This window comes from Portunus trituberculatus, chromosome 47 (assembly GCF_017591435.1).
Source record: "Portunus trituberculatus isolate SZX2019 chromosome 47, ASM1759143v1, whole genome shotgun sequence".
Lineage (NCBI taxonomy): Eukaryota > Metazoa > Arthropoda > Malacostraca > Decapoda > Portunidae > Portunus > Portunus trituberculatus.
Window position 1 is genome coordinate 6,700,633 of NC_059301.1, and position 21,011 is coordinate 6,721,643.

General features: G+C 30.9%; 1 protein-coding gene across 12 annotated transcripts in view; it reads right to left on the bottom strand.

The window, feature by feature from the left end:
• Positions 1–13,763: 13,763 nt before the first annotated feature.
• The window catches only part of LOC123497992 (protein GOLM2-like), a 75,675-nt gene continuing 68,427 nt past the window's right edge, over positions 13,764–21,011 (bottom strand). For 10 of the 12 annotated variants that reach the window (XM_045245049.1, XM_045245043.1, XM_045245048.1 and 7 more), the window contains one exon: positions 13,764–16,472. In XM_045245049.1, the coding sequence (XP_045100984.1) occupies positions 16,102–16,472 (371 nt within the window). In that variant the 3' untranslated portion in view covers positions 13,764–16,101. The remainder of the gene's footprint in view (positions 16,473–21,011) is intronic. The other 2 variants (XM_045245051.1, XR_006672607.1) reach the window with 2 other exon arrangements.

Here is a 21,011-nt window from a genome sequence, read left to right on the forward strand (position 1 = left end):
CTAACATCTTTTACTTTTCATTGCCCATCAAATTATGATAAAACAAAAATCACGTGTTGATTATAATCGCTGTTCTCTCCCCCATATTCCGCCCCCTCCTACTCCTCCCAGACCACTATATATAGCCTTGTCATTTTCAATATTGATTTTTTAGATTCTCAAATTGCTATAATGAAAAACTACTAATTCTATTCTTTATCTTTCTGTCCACCACCACCATTATTACCACTTAACCCCTAAACCCGAGTACCATGACGCGTTTCCATATTCATTCTGCTTACTATTTAGTGATTTTATTCAGCTTCGGAAACTCATGTGGAGATTAAAATAGTGAAGACTGTGGCCATCACTCTTCCTAATGTCAATAAAATGGTCTAAACTCAAGGTAAAAATGTGTCCCAGCATTGAAGGTGTTAAGAGAGTACTAGTTGAAAAATTAGTAAGATTCATAAATAACAATTATAAATGGAAATATAGGCAGGCAATTTTTATACAGATATAGACATGATGGTTTCTGTCGGCCTCTTATAACTATGAAACTCTATTAAGTTTACCGGTAGTATTTGCATGTTCTCTTAATACATCGTTTATAAATTACGGGTATTCAATCTAATATCCGTATTTTTTGTTTTGTTTGATTATTTTCAAAGATCACAGAGAAGATTGGTCAGGTTCTGAAGAGTGTTCCTCTTTTCAATCATGCAGAAATCATATCAATCTCTTACTAGCCTGGTACTCAAGAGTTATTTATCCAAGTAATCATGCAGAAATCGGGTTCTTAATTTTTTTATTTTTTTTCTAATAATCAAGCATAAATCTTAATAATCTATCACAATAGATTCTTTACAATATTTCTCCTATTCTTTATACTCCAGTATATTATATAGTCATTGGTGCTAACTACTACACTACGCGGTGTATGTGTGTATGTGTGTGTGTGCACCCTACAATACCTCCTCAATGGAGCAAAGCACAGCACGTCGACCAAGTCCCTGTATTTCTGCAGGAGCTGCCGCTCTCCTGTGCCTTCCTTCTGAACTCCTTCTGCTCTCTCGCATCCTCCTCACCATTCACTAGGCGGAGAGGGGGAGAAGCACTTTTCGAAACAATTATTATTCAACTAGCAACTTTAAAAAAAAATCAATAACGACAAAGATTAGAAGATTCTAAAACAACATCCGATAAAGTCAGTTAGAAACATTCACCGTAGAATACTTAATTAAAAAAACTACATAAAAATAATTCCCTAGCAATCTTTCAAAAAGTCTCTCTATTACACAAATAAGACAAATACGCAAAAAAAAAAAAAAAAAAAAAAAAAAAAAAAAGAACGGGCAGCTAAAAGAGTGACTTGGGAGCGTGTCTGGTAACTATCTCACTGGTAATTCATTTTTCTTAGCCTGCTGGACTAACATGATAACTAATACGTGTGTGTGTGTGTGTGTGTGTGACCCAGGATTCCCTCCCGTTACAGTACTGCTGACCTCGTTAACTTAAGTGTAACCAGCACTGATTCTTTTATAAAGTATGGCAAGAAAGATCTGAATACCGAGACGACCTTTTAGCATTTGTTATAAACACAGTAACACCGTGATGGGGAGGCTAATTCCAGACTATGTTAGCAATGATGTTAAAGAAATAAAGTAAAGCATAATTAAAGATGATCGCCTAGCACTTTTCTTTCGTGGCTTATTGCTATATTAATAATAGTAATAATAATGATATATATATATATATATATATATATATATATATATATATATATATATATATATATATATATATATATATATCATCATGATAACAGCGCCATACGGTTAAAAATGACCACCTTTCAGTTTTCTTTTGTGGCTTATTGCTTTATTAATAAAAGTAATTATGATAATTGTAATACCAATAATAATAATGATAATAATAATGATAATAATAATAATAATAATCAATGGTAATGACAATACACACACACACACACACACACACACCTTACACGACAAACCAACCAACCAACCAACAAACACACAATACGTTCAATACTTCATCACGCCCTACTACTACCGCCCGCCGCCCACCGGGTCACCACCCACCACCCACATGGAAGAAGATATGTGGTGGAGGAGGAGGCTGGAGGTAACTTGTGGAGAAAGATATGGAAAAAAGAAAAACTATTGGAGAGAAACTTGATATAACTATGATAGGAGTGTAGTAGGATAGTCAGGCTTGGACCATCGCCACCAGCTTCACCAACCACCGCCGCCCACACACACAAAACACATCCACCACCAACCGCCACACCACACCACACCACACAACAGCCCGTTTTTTTTCACAACATAACGAACGTCCATCATTACACTGGCACTTTACCACCACCAAGACCATAGGCCTAGACAAAATACATATGCCCAAATAAAACACATATCACTTATATAGTTACCACCGTGTATATAACTGCTTAACAAGGAATCATTAGATAATATAATAAGCAGTAGTGGTTAACAACAACAACAACAACAACGACAACAATAACAACAACCCCTCCCAACACACACACACACACATGGAACAGTTTGAGTGAGGAAGTGGTGTCAGCAGAGTGTGCATAGCTTTAAAGAAAAAATGGATGTGTAGATATGGAGACGGGGCCACACGAGCGTAAAGCCCTGTAAAACTACAACCACTAGTAGGTAAATACACACCGCGTAGTGTAGTGGTTAGCACGCTCGACTCAATCGAGAGGGCCGGGTTCGAGTCCCAGGAAGCAGCGAGGCAGATGGGCAAGCCTCTTAATGTGTGGCCCCCTGTTCACTTAGCAGTAAATATGTAACTCAAGGGGTTGTAGACTCGCTTTCCCGGTGTGTGTTGTGTGCGATGTGGTCTCAGTCCTACCCGAAGATCGGTCTATGAGCTCTGAGTTCGCTCCGTAATGGGGAAGACTGGCTGGGTGACCAGCAAACGACACGACTGAGGTGAATTACACACCGTAGCTAAAGCAGCCCATCAGCTTCGCGGTGGTGCATGGAAACCAGGTGGCTACTGACACTTAACTGGTGATGCTTGATCCAATAAAGATGGCTGGAGATCTCTCTCTCTCTCTCTCTCTCTCTCTCTCTCTCTCTCTCTCTCTCATACACACACACACACCTCATAAAAAGAAACACATAAGGATGTTGGAGAGACTATAAAAAATGGCTACAAGAATGGTTCCAGAATTTGAAGGGATGACATATGAGGAGAGACTTAAAGCTTTGGATCTACCAACCCTGGAACAGAGAAGAGAGAGAGGGGATCTGATACAAGTTTATAAATTGATCAACGGAATGGACCAAGTGGATAATGAGAAACTGATCCTGAGAGAAGAATATGACATTCGAAGCACAAGATCGCATAGTAAAAAGCTGAAGAAGGGAAGATGTCTGGGAGATTTTAAAAGAATATAGTTTCCCACAAAGATGTATTGAGACTTGGAACAGTTTGAGTGAGGAAGTGGTGTCAGCAACGAGTGTGCATAGTTTTAAAGAAAAATTGGATAAGTGTAGATATGGAGACGGGGCCACACAAGCATAAAGCCCAGGCCCTGTAAAACTACAACTAGGTAAACACACACACACACGTCCGGTAGCTCAGTGGTTAGAGCGCTGGCTACACAAGTCAGAGGACCGGGGTTCGATTCCCCGGCCGGGTGGAGATATTTGGGTGTGTCTCCTTGTCTCCTTTCACGTGTAGCCCCTGTTCACCTAGCAGTGAGTAGGTACGGGATGTAAATCGAGGAGTTGTGACCTTGTTGTCCCGGTGTGTGGTGTGTGCCTGGTCTCAGGCCTATCCGAAGATCGGAAATAATGAGCTCTGAGCTCGTTCCGTAGGGTAACGTCTGGCTGTCTCGTCAGAGACTGCAGCAGATCAAACAGTGACACACACACACACACACACAAACCTCACCAAATGTACAGTGAAAGATAGGACAACACACACAACGTGCAGGAGGGAGGGTGTGGGGTCTGGAACTGGGTCTGGGTCCAGCCCCTTGGCGCCCCACGATGATGATGTCACATATTTACATAACTTACGTTAAATAAATAATTTTGAAAGTGTCGATTGGCAAAAAAGCAGCACGACACGAGTGCTTATGAAATTCTGACTTGCCCCTATCAAAACTAACTTTCAATATATATATATATATATATATATATATATATATATATATATATATATATATATATATATATATATATATATATATATATATATATATATATATATATATATATATATATATATATATATATATATATATATATATATATATATATATATATATATATATATATATATATATATATATATATATATATATATATATATATATATATATATATATATATATATATATATATATATATATATATATATATATATATATATATATATATATATATATATATATATATATATATATATATATATATATATATATATATATATATATATATATATATATATATATATATATATATATATATATATATATATATATATATATATATATATATATATATATATATATATATATATATATATATATATATATATATATATATATATATATATATATATATATATATATATATATATATATATATATATATATATATATATATATATATATATATATATATATATATATATATATATATATATATATATATATATATATATATATATATATATATATATATATATATATATATATATATATATATATATATATATATATATATATATATATATATATATATATATATATATATATATATATATATATATATATATATATATATATATACATATATATATATATATATATATATATATATATATATATATATATATATATATATATATATATATATATATATATATATATATATATATATATATATATATATATATATATATATATATATATATATATATATATATATATATATATATATATATATATATATATATATATATATATATATATATATATATATATATATATATATATATATATATATATATATATATATATATATATATATATATATATATATATATATATATATATATATATATATATATATATATATATATATATATATATATATATATATATATATATATATATATATATATATATATATATATATATATATATATGGTGTGGTGGTGGAAAGAAACTCAGGAGTAGCAGGAGTATTTTATTTCTCCAACGTTTCGTCCATAGGGCTTCTTCAGAGAGAATGACTGGCCTGTAGGCAAAGCAGTATATATTAAATAAATAAATAAATAAATGAATAAATAAAATAAGTAAAATAAAACAACTATTCCTTTGATTATTTTTCCTTCTTGTCATTATTTATTAAAATTTAGCTTTCTTTTGTGTTGCAAGGCGTTGCCTGTTGTAGTCAAAGATTTAAAGGACGAAATATACCCAAGTTTCATGCATTTTTCCATAAAATGTCTTCGTTTTCTTTCATGCTCATCCTCATGAATAATCCCAGCAGAGCCTTATATTATGAAATACAAGGCTCTGTTCATCCCAACACTATTGCTACAAGGCCTGGATGTTTTCATTCAATAAAAAAACTGCCTTTCATATATACATATATATATATATATATATATATATATATATATATATATATATATATATATATATATATATATATATATATACGTATATATATATTAGTATAAAATTATCAAACTAAGTTAGCCCCCTCTCTTTCTTTCTCTTATTAACACACCACAGAAAATAAATTTGTTCTCTTTTCTTCTAAGTAATGTGGTAGGAACATCATTATAAGCAGCTTTCATTCTTTAGTCACCCTTCCTAATTTAGAAAAATAATTGAGCTTTAATTAGTTTTCATTTTATACTTAGATTCAATCCCAAAATATGTTGCTAATTCCAATACCAATCAGTGATAAACAGGGATACACCGTGAACTGAGCACCACTTTATTCATGATCACCAATATCGTAACAAACTGTACATGCTGCTGCTTCTGCTGCTAAGACACTTATCTCTAAGGTGTGGGGCTGCTGCATGGGCTTTCACCACCACTCTTGTGCATATTACAAGGTGTATTGTTGCCAAACTCTGCTCAGCTATACAGACAACCATTATACCATGTGTGTAATCAAAAACCCCAACTACATGAGAAAATATATCCAAAAGTTTCATCATTTTATATATACTCTTTTTCATTGTGTATAAGTAATGTATTCTCTAGACTCTTGCTCTCCCTCTCTCTCACACACACACACACGCACACACACAAGTAAGTATAGATGTTGCATGTACAGTACAAAGCATACTTATGAAGTAAAACACAGTTGCAGAAAACTGTCAAGAATTACATGCTACATTTAATTAATATAACACACACACACACACACACACACACACACACACACACACACACACACACACACACACACACACACACTAATAGACCCACCAAAAACTAACAGTTTTCCCAACATCAAAACATCAATTACATATCAGCCTAGAAACAAGATACATACAGCATAAGCAACTGAACTCCTTTCAAGAGCTATACCCACACAACTGGGTGCACTGCAACACACACACACACACACACACACACACACACACACACACACACACAGGATAATAATAGACCCACCAAAAACTAACAGTTTTCCCAACATCAAAACATCAATTACATATCAGTCTAGAAACAAGATACATACAGCATAAGCAACTGAACTCCTTTCAAGAGCTATACCCACACAACTGGGTGCACTGCAACACACACACACACACACACACACACACACACACACACACACACACACACACACACACACACACACACACACACACAGTTTGCATGGGTGTAGTGACAAAGACTAATGAAATCTCAGCAAAACTAAATAGTTTCTGGCTCACTGTTGTAAAGAGCAATTTTACAAACAGCAAAACTTCTAAGCCTATTTATATCTTCAAAATACACACATGCACACACTGCTATACACATAGAATATAGATCTGCATAACACTGGTAAACACAGATATAACTGAGAGGACTGTGGAATGTTTGAAGTTCATAATATACCTCCAACCCTAAAAAAAAAAAAGAAAAAAAAAAAAAAAAAAAAAAAAAGAAGTGAATGGCAATTTGTCTCACTTGTACACACACAAAAATATATAAATAAATACTGTAAATAAAAAAATGAAAAAATTCAAATGATAAAAAGGCAAAAAAGCATGATTTAGTTCAGAAAACAATTAATTAAGCAGATAGTCAAATCATTAAGATGAAAATGACAATTACAAAAACTATGAAGCAACACATTATTTACATATAACTATCAACAATCCACAGTAATAAAATAATGCTAATAATAATATACAAAAGAAACAGTAGTATCAGAATCTTTCTTTCAAAACACTATTATAATGAAAACAAAAGTATGTATTCATCCCTAAAGGAGATGGAAAACAATGACAACCATCAATAAAAAAAAGTACTACAATAATTAAATTAATACAAATTAATCCACAAAGCAAAAGTTGCATGGTGGTGACATAATGTAGGGCACAACACAAACACACAAACTGACATTCTAACACTCATTCTTAAACAAAATACAAAATAACCAGCAGTGATGCATAGCAAGATACATTCACTTCAGGTGCATCCCTTCTTGATATAAAATAGTAATGAAATAGACAAACTTGCCAGACATGCCAAGCCAGCCCACACAACCCCAACATCTCACATGTGGCCCGGCACGAGCACAATGGAACTGCAACACATAATGGCCCAGCAGGTACGTGGAGTTGTTCCAGACTTAATACTCTCATTTAACTACCTGTTTGTTTACTTATTGCATTATTCACCTATTCTTAATATCCTTTTCTGCATCAAAGTTTGTCTACTTACAATGATGGCTCCCTCACACCACTCCAGGTTATGAATGCCAGTACTGCTGAGACCAACAAGCCTCACTTAATTGGCCGCCTCAATTACTCTACAATATTCCAATGTCAAAAACCAGTTATGTCTCCTTCTGAATCACAATGGTGTGTGTGTGTGTGTGTGTGTGTGTGTGTGTGTGTGTGTGTGTGTGTGTGTGTGTGTGTGTGTGTGTGTGTGTGTGTGTGTGTGTGTGTGTGTGTGTGTGTGTACATATATATCATTCTAATACATGCATTACACAATCACATCTTTCAATACCATCACACAACTTCAATTAAAAGCTATAAACTAGATATGATTTTTTTTTTTTTTTTTTGGTGTGTACATGACTCACTGATAATAATTCCCAATCTTGTCTTACATGGTGCAGTGTAGAAGTCAAGCATAACTGTCACCTTTCCCATATGCTTCCTTCCCATCCATGATAAGAAGCAATGTGGTGCCAGCAGCAGCTGATTATAAGTAATAAGTACATCAGTATACTATTTGAATATGAAACTCTGACAATTTGACTCCATCTAACCACTATATAAATAATACATATCTTAATATTTCATCAAAATAAATAAAGGTGCAAAGATATATTATACATAATCATCTAATATATATATATATATATATATATATATATATATATATATATATATATATATATATATATATATATATATATATATATATATATATATATATATATATATATATATATATATATATATATATATATATATATATATATATATATATATATATATATATATATATATATATATATATATATATATATATATATATATATATATATATATATATATATATATATATATATATATATATATATATATATATATATATATATATATATATATATATATATATATATATATATATATATATATATATATATATATATATATATATATATATATATATATATATATATATATATATATATATATATATATATATATATATATATATATATATATATATATATATATATATATATATATATATATATATATATATATATATATATATATATATATATATATATATATATATATATATATATATATATATATATATATATATATATATATATATATATATATATATATATATATATATATATATATATATATATATATATATATATATATATATATATATATATATATATATATATATATATATATATATATATATATATATATATATATATATATATATATATATATATATATATATATATATATATATATATATATATATATATATATATATATATATATATATATATATATATATATATATATATATATATATATATATATATATATATATATATATATATATATATATATATATATATATATATATATATATATATATATATATATATATATATATATATATATATATATATATATATATATATATATATATATATATATATATATATATATATATATATATATATATATATATATATATATATATATATATATATATATATATATATATATATATATATATATATATATATATATATATATATATATATATATATATATATATATATATATATATATATATATATATATATATATATATATATATATATATATATATATATATATATATATATATATATATATATATATATATATATATATATATATATATATATATATATATATATATATATATATATATATATATATATATATATATATATATATATATATATATATATATATATATATATATATATATATATATATATATATATATATATATATATATATATATATATATATATATATATATATATATATATATATATATATATATATATATATATATATATATATATATATATATATATATATATATATATATATATATATATATATATATATATATATATATATATATATATATATATATATATATATATATATATATATATATATATATATATATATATATATATATATATATATATATATATATATATATATATATATATATATATATATATATATATATATATATATATATATATATATATATATATATATATATATATATATATATATATATATATATATATATATATATATATATATATATATATATATATATATATATATATATATATATATATATATATATATATATATATATATATATATATATATATATATATATATATATATATATATATATATATATATATATATATATATATATATATATATATATATATATATATATATATATATATATATATATATATATATATATATATATATATATATATATATATATATATATATATATATATATATATATATATATATATATATATATATATATATATATATATATATATATATATATATATATATATATATATATATATATATATATATATATATATATATATATATATATATATATATATATATATATATATATATATATATATATATATATATATATATATATATATATATATATATATATATATATATATATATATATATATATATATATATATATATATATATATATATATATATATATATATATATATATATATATATTAAAATCATTAAAGAAGTTTGTGCTGCAGCCAGAATTAAACAACTCACTTCATAAACAGTGAGCTAGTAATACATTCCAATGACATTTATACAGCATGACGGAGATGAATCCTTGTTTCTTAAAGGAACAAATTTGAGGAAGAATAAGTTTGACAAATATTCAGTGACAGTCTTGGAAAGATATTTGTCATTCTTTTTAAGCAAACAGTCTTAAATATTAAGTGATTGTTCACACCTGGTGTTATATAACATCTTGTTCAAAACTTGAGGCTCCTCCTTATGCAAGGTGGGTATGTTATTTCTCTAGTAACATTAGGGATAAACTTTGATCCCTGAGAGACATGTAACACTGATCCTGGTACAATTTATATACAGCAAAAGTCCTGTCTTCCAGCAACCATTTAAGAAAATCTGATGTTTGGGCTTTTTTGCAAAAAAGTTGCATTCCAAACACTACCTAACCTTATGGCACTATCCAAAAGGTATTGGTATGTGACAAGTTTCAAATATATTACATCTCTGCTACTGTCTGTATTCCACCCTCTTTGTGAGCGATTGCATTAAAAAGCGCAGACAGGTGCAGGTGATGAGTTAATATTAGTCTGACTTCATGGTACTTTAGTGTGCATGGTTAACGAAATATAATACATTATAGAATGCATTAATTTTCTATGTCTGCAGACCCTAATCTGCAGACAGCGTCACTCTGAGCAGCCAGTGGACCCTCACACCCCACAATAGTAAAACTAGACTAGTTTAGTTCTACGTCCTTATATTAGATTTACATAAATATAGTTACTTTGGACACACTCATTTTTCTTTTCTACAAATAATTAAATAAATAGTAGTTCATGTTCCCACTTATTCATTGTTAACAAAGCTGATAAAATTCACATTTGATTCTTTGGATTATTTGTTCCACCAATTGTCTAGTCCTGTACATGCCAAAACATTGGACTTTACAATAACAAAGTAGGCACAAATAAAAAAGGAGGGAGCAGGGGAAACAAAAATGTAAAAAAATTCTTAAAAAAACCTCAAAGCTTCAAGATTCATATCTCACAATCATAAGCATGAACCTAAATAAATGTGTTGTTTTCATGTTTAAAAACTGATAGCAAAAACTTATTACTGATAAAAGCTGTAGTTCACTCATAAAGAGAAAAAGATGTGTGATATAATAGATCTTTCTGGGATAACTGCTTTGTATTTATATTAGCTCTTAAGATCATCACTTACAATGTGTGCAGGCTGCAGTAAGTGTCATCTTGTACATGTCGTAACATAATGGGAGAGTTGAATATGGTCTGTGTTATACTTAAAGCTTCCAAGTTTTTACTTATATGTGAAACATGTCAATATGCTTATGTAAAAAAAATAAATAAATAAATATATAAATAAAAAAAAAAATTAAAATGGATGTGCATCAAATTTTAGATAAATGAAGAAAAAAATGTAGTGAAAAACTTAAGTATTGGCTCTAAAACTTACTATAAAATTTTTAAAAGTGCAATGTATGTATGTATGTATGTATGTATGTATATATATATATATATATATATATATATATATATATATATATATATATATATATATATATATATATATATATATATATATATAATGTTGCTCTGTCTAAACCTACACTGTGAGATATCTGGTATAAAAGATGTGAAAAGTGGTGAAGACATGAATCTACTTGCATCCCACACAAGGACGTAATGTAACTAATCTAACCAACAACACAAACAAATACTCAGAAGTAATACTTTCCACCATATAAATTTTGTATATTGCTGTACTGTGCTGAAAATATCCGGCCAAATACTCATAAAGGCCCGACATCCACATGGAACTGAGAGAGAGAGAGAGAGAGAGAGAGAGAGAGAGAGAGAGAGAGAGAGAGAGAGAGAGAGAGAGAGAGAGAGAGAGAGAGAGAGAGAGAGAGAGAGAGAGAGAGAGAGAGAGAGAGAGAGAGAGAGAGAGAGAGAGAGAGAGAGAGAATTTTATAAATACTAGAGAAATTCTAAATGAAACTGTTCACATATGCAGAATATCAATAAAATACAACACTGATATTTGCTTACAAATCACTGCAACAAGTATTTTTCATTTATGTTCATATTCATATCTTGCATTCAAGATTTTGAAACACTGTAATAATAACAAGTGATGATAATAATGATGATGATGATGATGATGATAATAGTAATAATAATAATAATAATAATAATCATAATAATAATAATAAAAATAATAATAATAATAATAAAAACATTAACAATGTTATCAAGATAATTGATATAACAATTATAAAGTAAGATTTTCAAAATGAAAAAAATATATATGAATGTTACATTGTTGGAAACAACATTAGATACCTAGTCAGTGACACTGAAAATAAAAAACTAAGAAAAACTATGTCAATTTTTTGTAAGTTTCAAAATGCACTATCTCTTCAATGGATTGTTATAAAAAGTAATAATTGATATCAAATTATCCAGTAATTCATGCCCTGTACAACTATTCAGTTGAATTAGATTATAAAGTTACAATTAAATAACATTATTACAAAGGAATGGGAGACTGCATTTTTCTTCAATGTGATTTTCATAAGGATATCACACAATTATATCAAAATTGTGTCTAGTGCCAATACATTGTTTATTTCCTCTCTTTCATCAAGTTGTTTTATCTTCTATTCATTAGTATGGGAATCACAACCATTAAATAGTCATCTTTATAGTGAACTTATAAATTATATGAAGCAAAAACGTAACTGACATACGCAAGTACTTCCTAAGATGAACTCAAATGAAGTGAATGATACAATCTTAAAAAATCAAACAAAAAAATAAAACAAAAGAACTAATTAACAATGGGAAAGTATACCAGTATAAAGGATGATAGAATACAAATAATAGAGCCATCCTATACATCTAAAGCTCATATAGGCTTCCCCCATGCTCCTTTGTCCTTTAGCAATAACATATACTTGTGTGTGTGTGTGTGTGTGTGTGTGTGTGTGTGTGTGTGTGTGTGTGTGTATAAATATATATATATATATATATATATATATATATATATATATATATATATATATATATATATATATATATATATATATATATATATATATATATATATGCAAAGCAAAAATTAAGACAGCTGATTGTCACTTAAAGACAGTAATCAAGCTAGAGGGAGGGAGATTGGGAATTGTGTGTGTGATGGTGGGGAGGCATCCCAGCATGATACAAGACTCATGACTTGCACCACAAGCCATCACTAGCTGGCTCTTCCCATGTTGCTGTGACAAGGAAGTTGCTTCTCTCTGGCTCCAGCAAGTGATAGCCATCATTCAAGCATGACAAGAAGGTTCCTTGATTAATTTCACTTGGATGGATTTTTGTCTCCAATACTGTGTCCATTCTCACCATATGCTCTCCCATTATGGTAGGAAGGTTTTGGAGGACAATACAATATGAACAATAATTTTAGCCACAAGGTTGATTATGTCACTCTGGATTTGGATGCCTTATATATGCATACTATTTCAAAAAATCTTTTTTTTAACCAAATTAAAATCTTTCACTACATTTACTTAATTTTTTCCCCATTTCTAACAGATAACATCCTCCCCTCACAGACAAGACTGCATATCTGAGAAACTTTTGCTATCTGTAAATTCATACATCAGCTCTGCACATAACTTTCCAGGGCAGTATCTTTTTTTGTTTGCATAATCTCAACACAACATGAAGATTCACATCTCCATATGTGCACATATGCACTTTTACAAAAATAAACTCACACACACACACACACACACACACACACACACACACACACACACACACACACACACACACCGCATAGTGTAGTGGTTAGCACAATCAAGAGGTCCCATATTCAAATCCCAGGAGGCGGTGAGGCAAATGGGCAAGCCTCTTAAAGTGTAGCCCCTGTTCACCTAGCAGTAAATAAGTACGGGATTTAACTCGAGGGGTTGTGGCCTCGCTTTCCCGGTGTGTGGAGTGTATTGTGGTCTCAGTCCTACACAAAGGTCAGTCTACGAGCTCTGAGCTCGCTCCGTAATGGGGAAGACTGGCTGGGTGACCAGCAGACGACCGTGGTGAATTACACATACACACCATACATAAAAGCAATATAGAAGTTTGAAATCCGATCAAGCCATGTAGTCCAAAATATATAGGCACACATGAAATGACTACAATTCAATATTCCTTACTTACTCTTGTTACATAAGCTATCTTCTTCCTGCTTTCTCTTAAAAATGGTTAATATCCATTACCCAAAGATGAAATGATTCATAAGATTCTATCAGCATTTTTTCTTAAAGAAACCTTGGACATTTAAGTGATGTACTCTGTGTGAAAAAATATATAAATAAAGAAAAAAGAATCCTACACTGACAACTGGCTCTCAATATATGCACTGATACTGTTACCAAACCATTTATCTATTACACCTTGTTCATCTAAGAGACTACTATTTCTACTTAACAATCTGAGCAATGCAATCTCACTCATGTAAGCCCAAGTTGGGAATTCCATTGCCAAGTATAGGATCAGAGAGGGCTTTCATCTGTAGATTTAGTTTCCTATAACTTCTTGAGTCACTGTAATCAAGAAGACATCACCAAGCATAGTTATCAAACCAAAATGTTGTGCTTCATGAATTAATTCTGCTATTATTAAATTGAGCCCTGGAATAATTTCAACTGCATAAATATTATGTTTGACTTGTAGTATGATAATTGTTGAATTTTTTAAAAATATATATTTACCACTGTTGCTGTTGTTACAATTATGGTCACCAAACGTTACAAACACAAAGGCAAGCAATGTTATTATGGCACCATAATTTTGAGCAACACAACACGGCACAATACAAACTCACCACCAACAATATATTCAAAAATATAAAACACACCATAACATGTACACTCACAAACACATACAATACCACACCACTCGTAATAATAAAAGGTTTGCAGCTGTGCATGCACACCAGCACACATATACATACTTGTAATCATTCAATAATGATTACTACAACACACACACAACAGGCACACATTATCAAAATTTCACAGTCTATAGTATAAATCTGAGGCAGCCACACAGTGATGGGCAGGAGGAGTTTTAAGGAGAGAGCATTTTCTACATATAAATATACTCTGTACAAAAAATAATAATAATAATAATAACAACAACAGTCAAGTCAAAATAAAGATGAGTGAAATGTATATTCACACATGGAGGCAGAAGGTGAAGTCTTTTGACAAAATAAGGATACCAAAACTAAATGGAGAACAAAGAAGATGGAGAAAAAAACAAGCACAAAAGTAAGAAAAATCAAATTAAGGATGATAAATATTTTCTTTTGACTAACATAGATGACAAAGTGAGAGAAAATAATGAGGAAGAGAGATAGAAAGAGGCAGGAAGAACAACAAAAGATAGGTAATCAGCCAAGCCTAATTTGCCGATGTTCATGAGGGTTAGGGGGCAAGTCCTCTAGCTTCACAAACCCAACTGGCAAAGCATCTCCTAGACGACGGTGGTGGAGCCCAACAAGATTCTCCTGCTGGTAAACCCTGGGAAGCATTAAAGCACCCTCCTCCTCCTCCTCTTCCTCTTCTTCTTCCTCTTCCACATCATCTTCTCTTGCCCGTATTCCTCCTATTCCTCCACCTTCACCTTCTCTTCCACCCCCGTCATCTCTGTCCTGCCGTCGCTGTCGCTGCCGCACGTCATTCCCTTCTTCATCTTGGTCATATGTCAAGTCGTTCACTACTGCTGCTGCATTCTCATCATCAACCGCTGCATCAAGGTTGTCTGGGTGAGGAAGAACAGCACAATATGAGAGAGAGAGAGAGAGAGAGAGAGAGAGAGAGAGAGAGAGAGAGAGAGAGAGAGAGAGAGAGAGAGAGAGAGAGAGAGAGAGAGAGAGAGAATTATTTATTATGTATTTCTTTACCACATACATTATATGAAAATAAAACATACCAAGAGATGTATTTCAGCCCAAACAGAAAGTACTACTGTTCATGGAAGTTATACCCCTATGTAGCAAAAAGCTGCGAGGATACAACCAAGAAGAAAAGAAAATGTCTAAAGAAGGAAGGCTATTATATTAGACTAACAATTCCAATCATATGATGCTTACAAGGCAAGGAGCAAATTTTAAGTTTATTGTTACCCTCTTATAGATACTGTATGTGATGGAAAAGTATTAGATATGCCAAACTTTTAATAATTTACTTTGAGAGCACCACATAAAAATCTGTCTTAATCAATGGTGACATGAGAATCTCCAAGGTTAACACAAATACTCTCACTGCTCTCAAAAAAAGTTATTCTAACTAACAAGTCCTAAATCACCTTTAGATAAATCAGCAAACAATGAACTACTGTTAGAAGCCTGAGTGTCAATGTATACCAGCTCAAGACAGAAATCTTTATCATGCATGAAAAAAAAAAAAAAATAAATAAATAAATAAAATAAAAAATAAAATAAATAAATAAATAAATAAATAAATAAATAAATAAATAATATATATATATATATATATATATATATATATATATATATATATATATATATATATATATATATATATATATATATACAGGCAACCCCCGCTTCACGAAGGTTCACACAACTAAATTTCACAAACGAAGGTTTCCTTTTACTACCATCTGCTCATTTGACAAACACCAAATTCGCATTAATGAAATTTTATCCAGGTAATTTTTTCCACGTTTGAAAGCCCCGCCGTATCATGCAAGCCGACAGGCTTTTGAATACACCAGCGCCTCTCGTGGACAAAACACGCACCACTCACTCCCCCAGTTCAAAGCAATAACAGCGTCAGCAGCAGCTCGTCTTCCCTCGCTCAACATGCCACCAAAACGCCCTGCAATGTCGCCTAGCGTTGCTAAGAAGACCAGGAAGTCTCTTACTCTCGAAGTAAAGTTGGATATTATTCACAGACACGAGAGAGACGAGAAAACTAATAGCATTGCTTCCCACCATGGTTTGACTCCATCTACTGTCTACCATTATCAAGTCAGCAGACTCTATTAACCCTTTCAGTGCTCCGGATCATGATCATGGCTTTGAGGGAAATGCCTCCTGTCCACGATCTTGGTCCCATATTTGACGAGTCACAGAATTAAACTGCACGCCTCCTTGATGCTGCTAGTTGCCAGATGACATTCTCTCATCCTCCCTCGACTCATGGGATGTGCCATCACTTGCGTGGTAAAAAAAATATAGTCACAATGGCATCCACACAATAGAGTATCAGATGCCCCTTTTTTTCACAATTATTATTATTTCAAGAAGTCGCTAGTGGCTATTTGTGCATTTATTTACAGAAATAACGAGAGTAATGATCAAATCTTGTTGTTAGAGAGCAGATATGCCAGATATCATTCATTCATTGGTAGTATATTGCGTATTTCATATATTACCATATATGGGCATGCGTATCCACGCTCATGATAGTATGTACATCAAGAAAACACTCTGAAAACGTATCTTATATTATTTGTGTGGGCATAATGTATGCACAGGTGTGAAAAAATAATTACCCTAGCACATTCTGGAGCAGTTCTGAGCAACTGCAGTTCAAATCAGGCAGAAAATTCTGTGTAATTTAGTGAGAACACCTGCACAAGTTGCGGCGGAAAATAACCACCCGCTACAATGGCAATACTCAACAGCGCACAACGTACCACCAGAAGGCCAAATTCCCATCATTATTGCACCACTTTTCAGGGTGAGTAGAGACCTAGATTTTTTACAGTACATGCGTAACACTCTATTAAGCATGAGAATATTATTTTTTTTCATTTTTGCAAACCTCAATTTTTTGGCCGAATTTGCGTCTCACAGACATGGCCCAAAAACCTATTTGCGCCCTGAAAGGGCTAAGAAGGCTGGTGAGATCATATCTTCCTTGCAAGCTAAAAGAACCACCTGAACTCGTGATTCTGCAATGGATAAAATGGAAAATGTGAAAATGTGGTACATAAGTTTACATTCCACAGGTTGCCAGCTAGCGTATTTCCCACTCCGCTCTCCCTCCCTTCATAAATTTAAGATCATCAACATATATACTTACATACATGCATTAGCGCACATTATAATGACTTAGTCTTAAATTAAACTGCTTAAATGTTTAACTTCCTAATTTTTACTTTCATCAAACCTTTTACTGTACTTTGATGCACTCTCGCTTTGTTTACTCTCAATGGAAGCTCAAGACAGGGGTTAAACTTGTTATAATTGGTTCGTTTAACAAAAATTCGCTTAATGAAGGGTTTTTAGGAATGTAACCACCTTCATTAACCGGGGATTGCCTCTGTGTGTGTGTGTGTGTGTGTGTGTGTATATATATATATATATATATATATATATATATATATATATATATATATATATATATATATATATATATATACAGGCAACCCTCATTTAACGAAGGGGTTATGTTCCTAAAAAACACTTCGTTAAGCGAAACTTCGTTAAGCGAACCAATTATAACAAGTTTAACCCAATTTGAACTTCCATTGAGAGTAAGCAAAGTGAGAGTGCATCATAGTACAGTAAAAGGTTTAATGAAAGTAAAAATTATGAAGTTAAACATTTAGGTAGTTTAATTTAAGTCATTATAATGTACACTAATGTATGTATGTACGTAACTTTATAATGTTGATGATCTTAACTTTATGAAGGGAGGGAGAGTGAAACGGAAATACACTAACCGGCAACCTGTGGAATGTAAACAAAGTGCGCATCATGGTACTGCATACAAAACTTATGTACCACATTTCCACAAGGCTTTCCATTTTATCCATTGTAGAGTCACGAGTTCAGGTGGTTCTTTTAGCTTGCAAGGAAGATGAGGTCTCACCAGCCTTCTTAATAGAGTCTGCTGACTTGAAAATAGTAGACAGTAGATGGAGTCAAGATGGTGGAAGCAATGTTATTAGTTTTCTGGCCTCTCTTGTCTGTGAATAATACCCAGCTTCACTTCGAGAGTAAGACACTTCCTGGTCTTCTTAGGAACGTTAGGCCACATTGCAGGGTGTTTTGGTGGTAAGTTGAACTAGGAAGATGAGCTGCTGGTGACGCTGTTATGTTTTGACTGGGGAGTGAGTGGTGCGTGTGATCTTGATCTTGATCTTGATGCTACAGGTGACACAGAATTTCTTCTGAGTCAGGCCTTTGTATCGGCAGAGCCTGTGTTGTCCACGAGAGGCTTGATCTTGATCTTTATTCTACAGGTGTCTCAGGATTTCTCCTGAGGCAGGCCTTAGTACCAGCAGCTCCTGATGTATTCAAAAGCCTGTCAGCTTGCATGATACGGTGGGGCTTTCAAATTTGGAAAAAATTACCTGTATAAAACTTCGTTAAAGCGAGTTTGGTGTTCGTTAAACGAGCAGATGGTAGTAAAATGAAACCTTTGTTGTAGCGAATTTCGTTGTGTGAACCTTCGTTAAAAGGGGGTTGCCTGTATATATATATATATATATATATATATATATATATATATATATATATATATATATATATATATATATATATATATATATACAGTGGAGACTCAATACTCGAACTTAATTTGTTCCAAATGGTCGTTCGAGTATTAAAAAGTTTGACTATTGATACCTATAAATCAGGTAATTCGTTCCAGCCATTGCCAAACCCAAGTTCAGAAAAACACAGCGATTTGATTTTGCAGTCGCTGCTAGCACTGACGCACAGAAGCAGTGTTAGCCTGCTTTTGCCAGCAAACACTTCTCTTCCTTTGTTATAGATCATGTTTTGTAGGGTTTTTTTTTCCAAACAGACCAGTTTCATCACAATTAACCCCTAAAAATCACTTACTGATTACACTTGGAAATTCAATAAACGAGTGAGTACAAATGGTGTTCTGCCCACGAGCAACTCTTCCTCTTTGCAATGCAAAAAACCAAAAGTCTCTAGATGTTATGGCTACCAAAATATCACAGGTTGAATGAGGTGGTATCATCGGTGTACGTGACCTTGCGTCTGATCGGGTCCAGCGCCCTTGGCTAAAGTGATAGAAAATGAATCCCTTGTATCCTCCCCCTACCCCTCTCTCTCTCTCTCTCTCTCTCTCTCAATCAAAATGTTCACAAAGTGATCTAATTTGTATATTTTTTTTGTAAAAACATATATAAAATGCATACAATAGGAGCTGCTGCTGGTGGTGGTGGAATGTCCTCCCCCTCGGTGGTTGAACCTCCTATATCTGTATAAGAGCCCAGAACATCACTATCTTCACTCTCTATTATTGTAGAAACTGTTAATTCCAAAGCCCTTCTGATACCACTCTCATT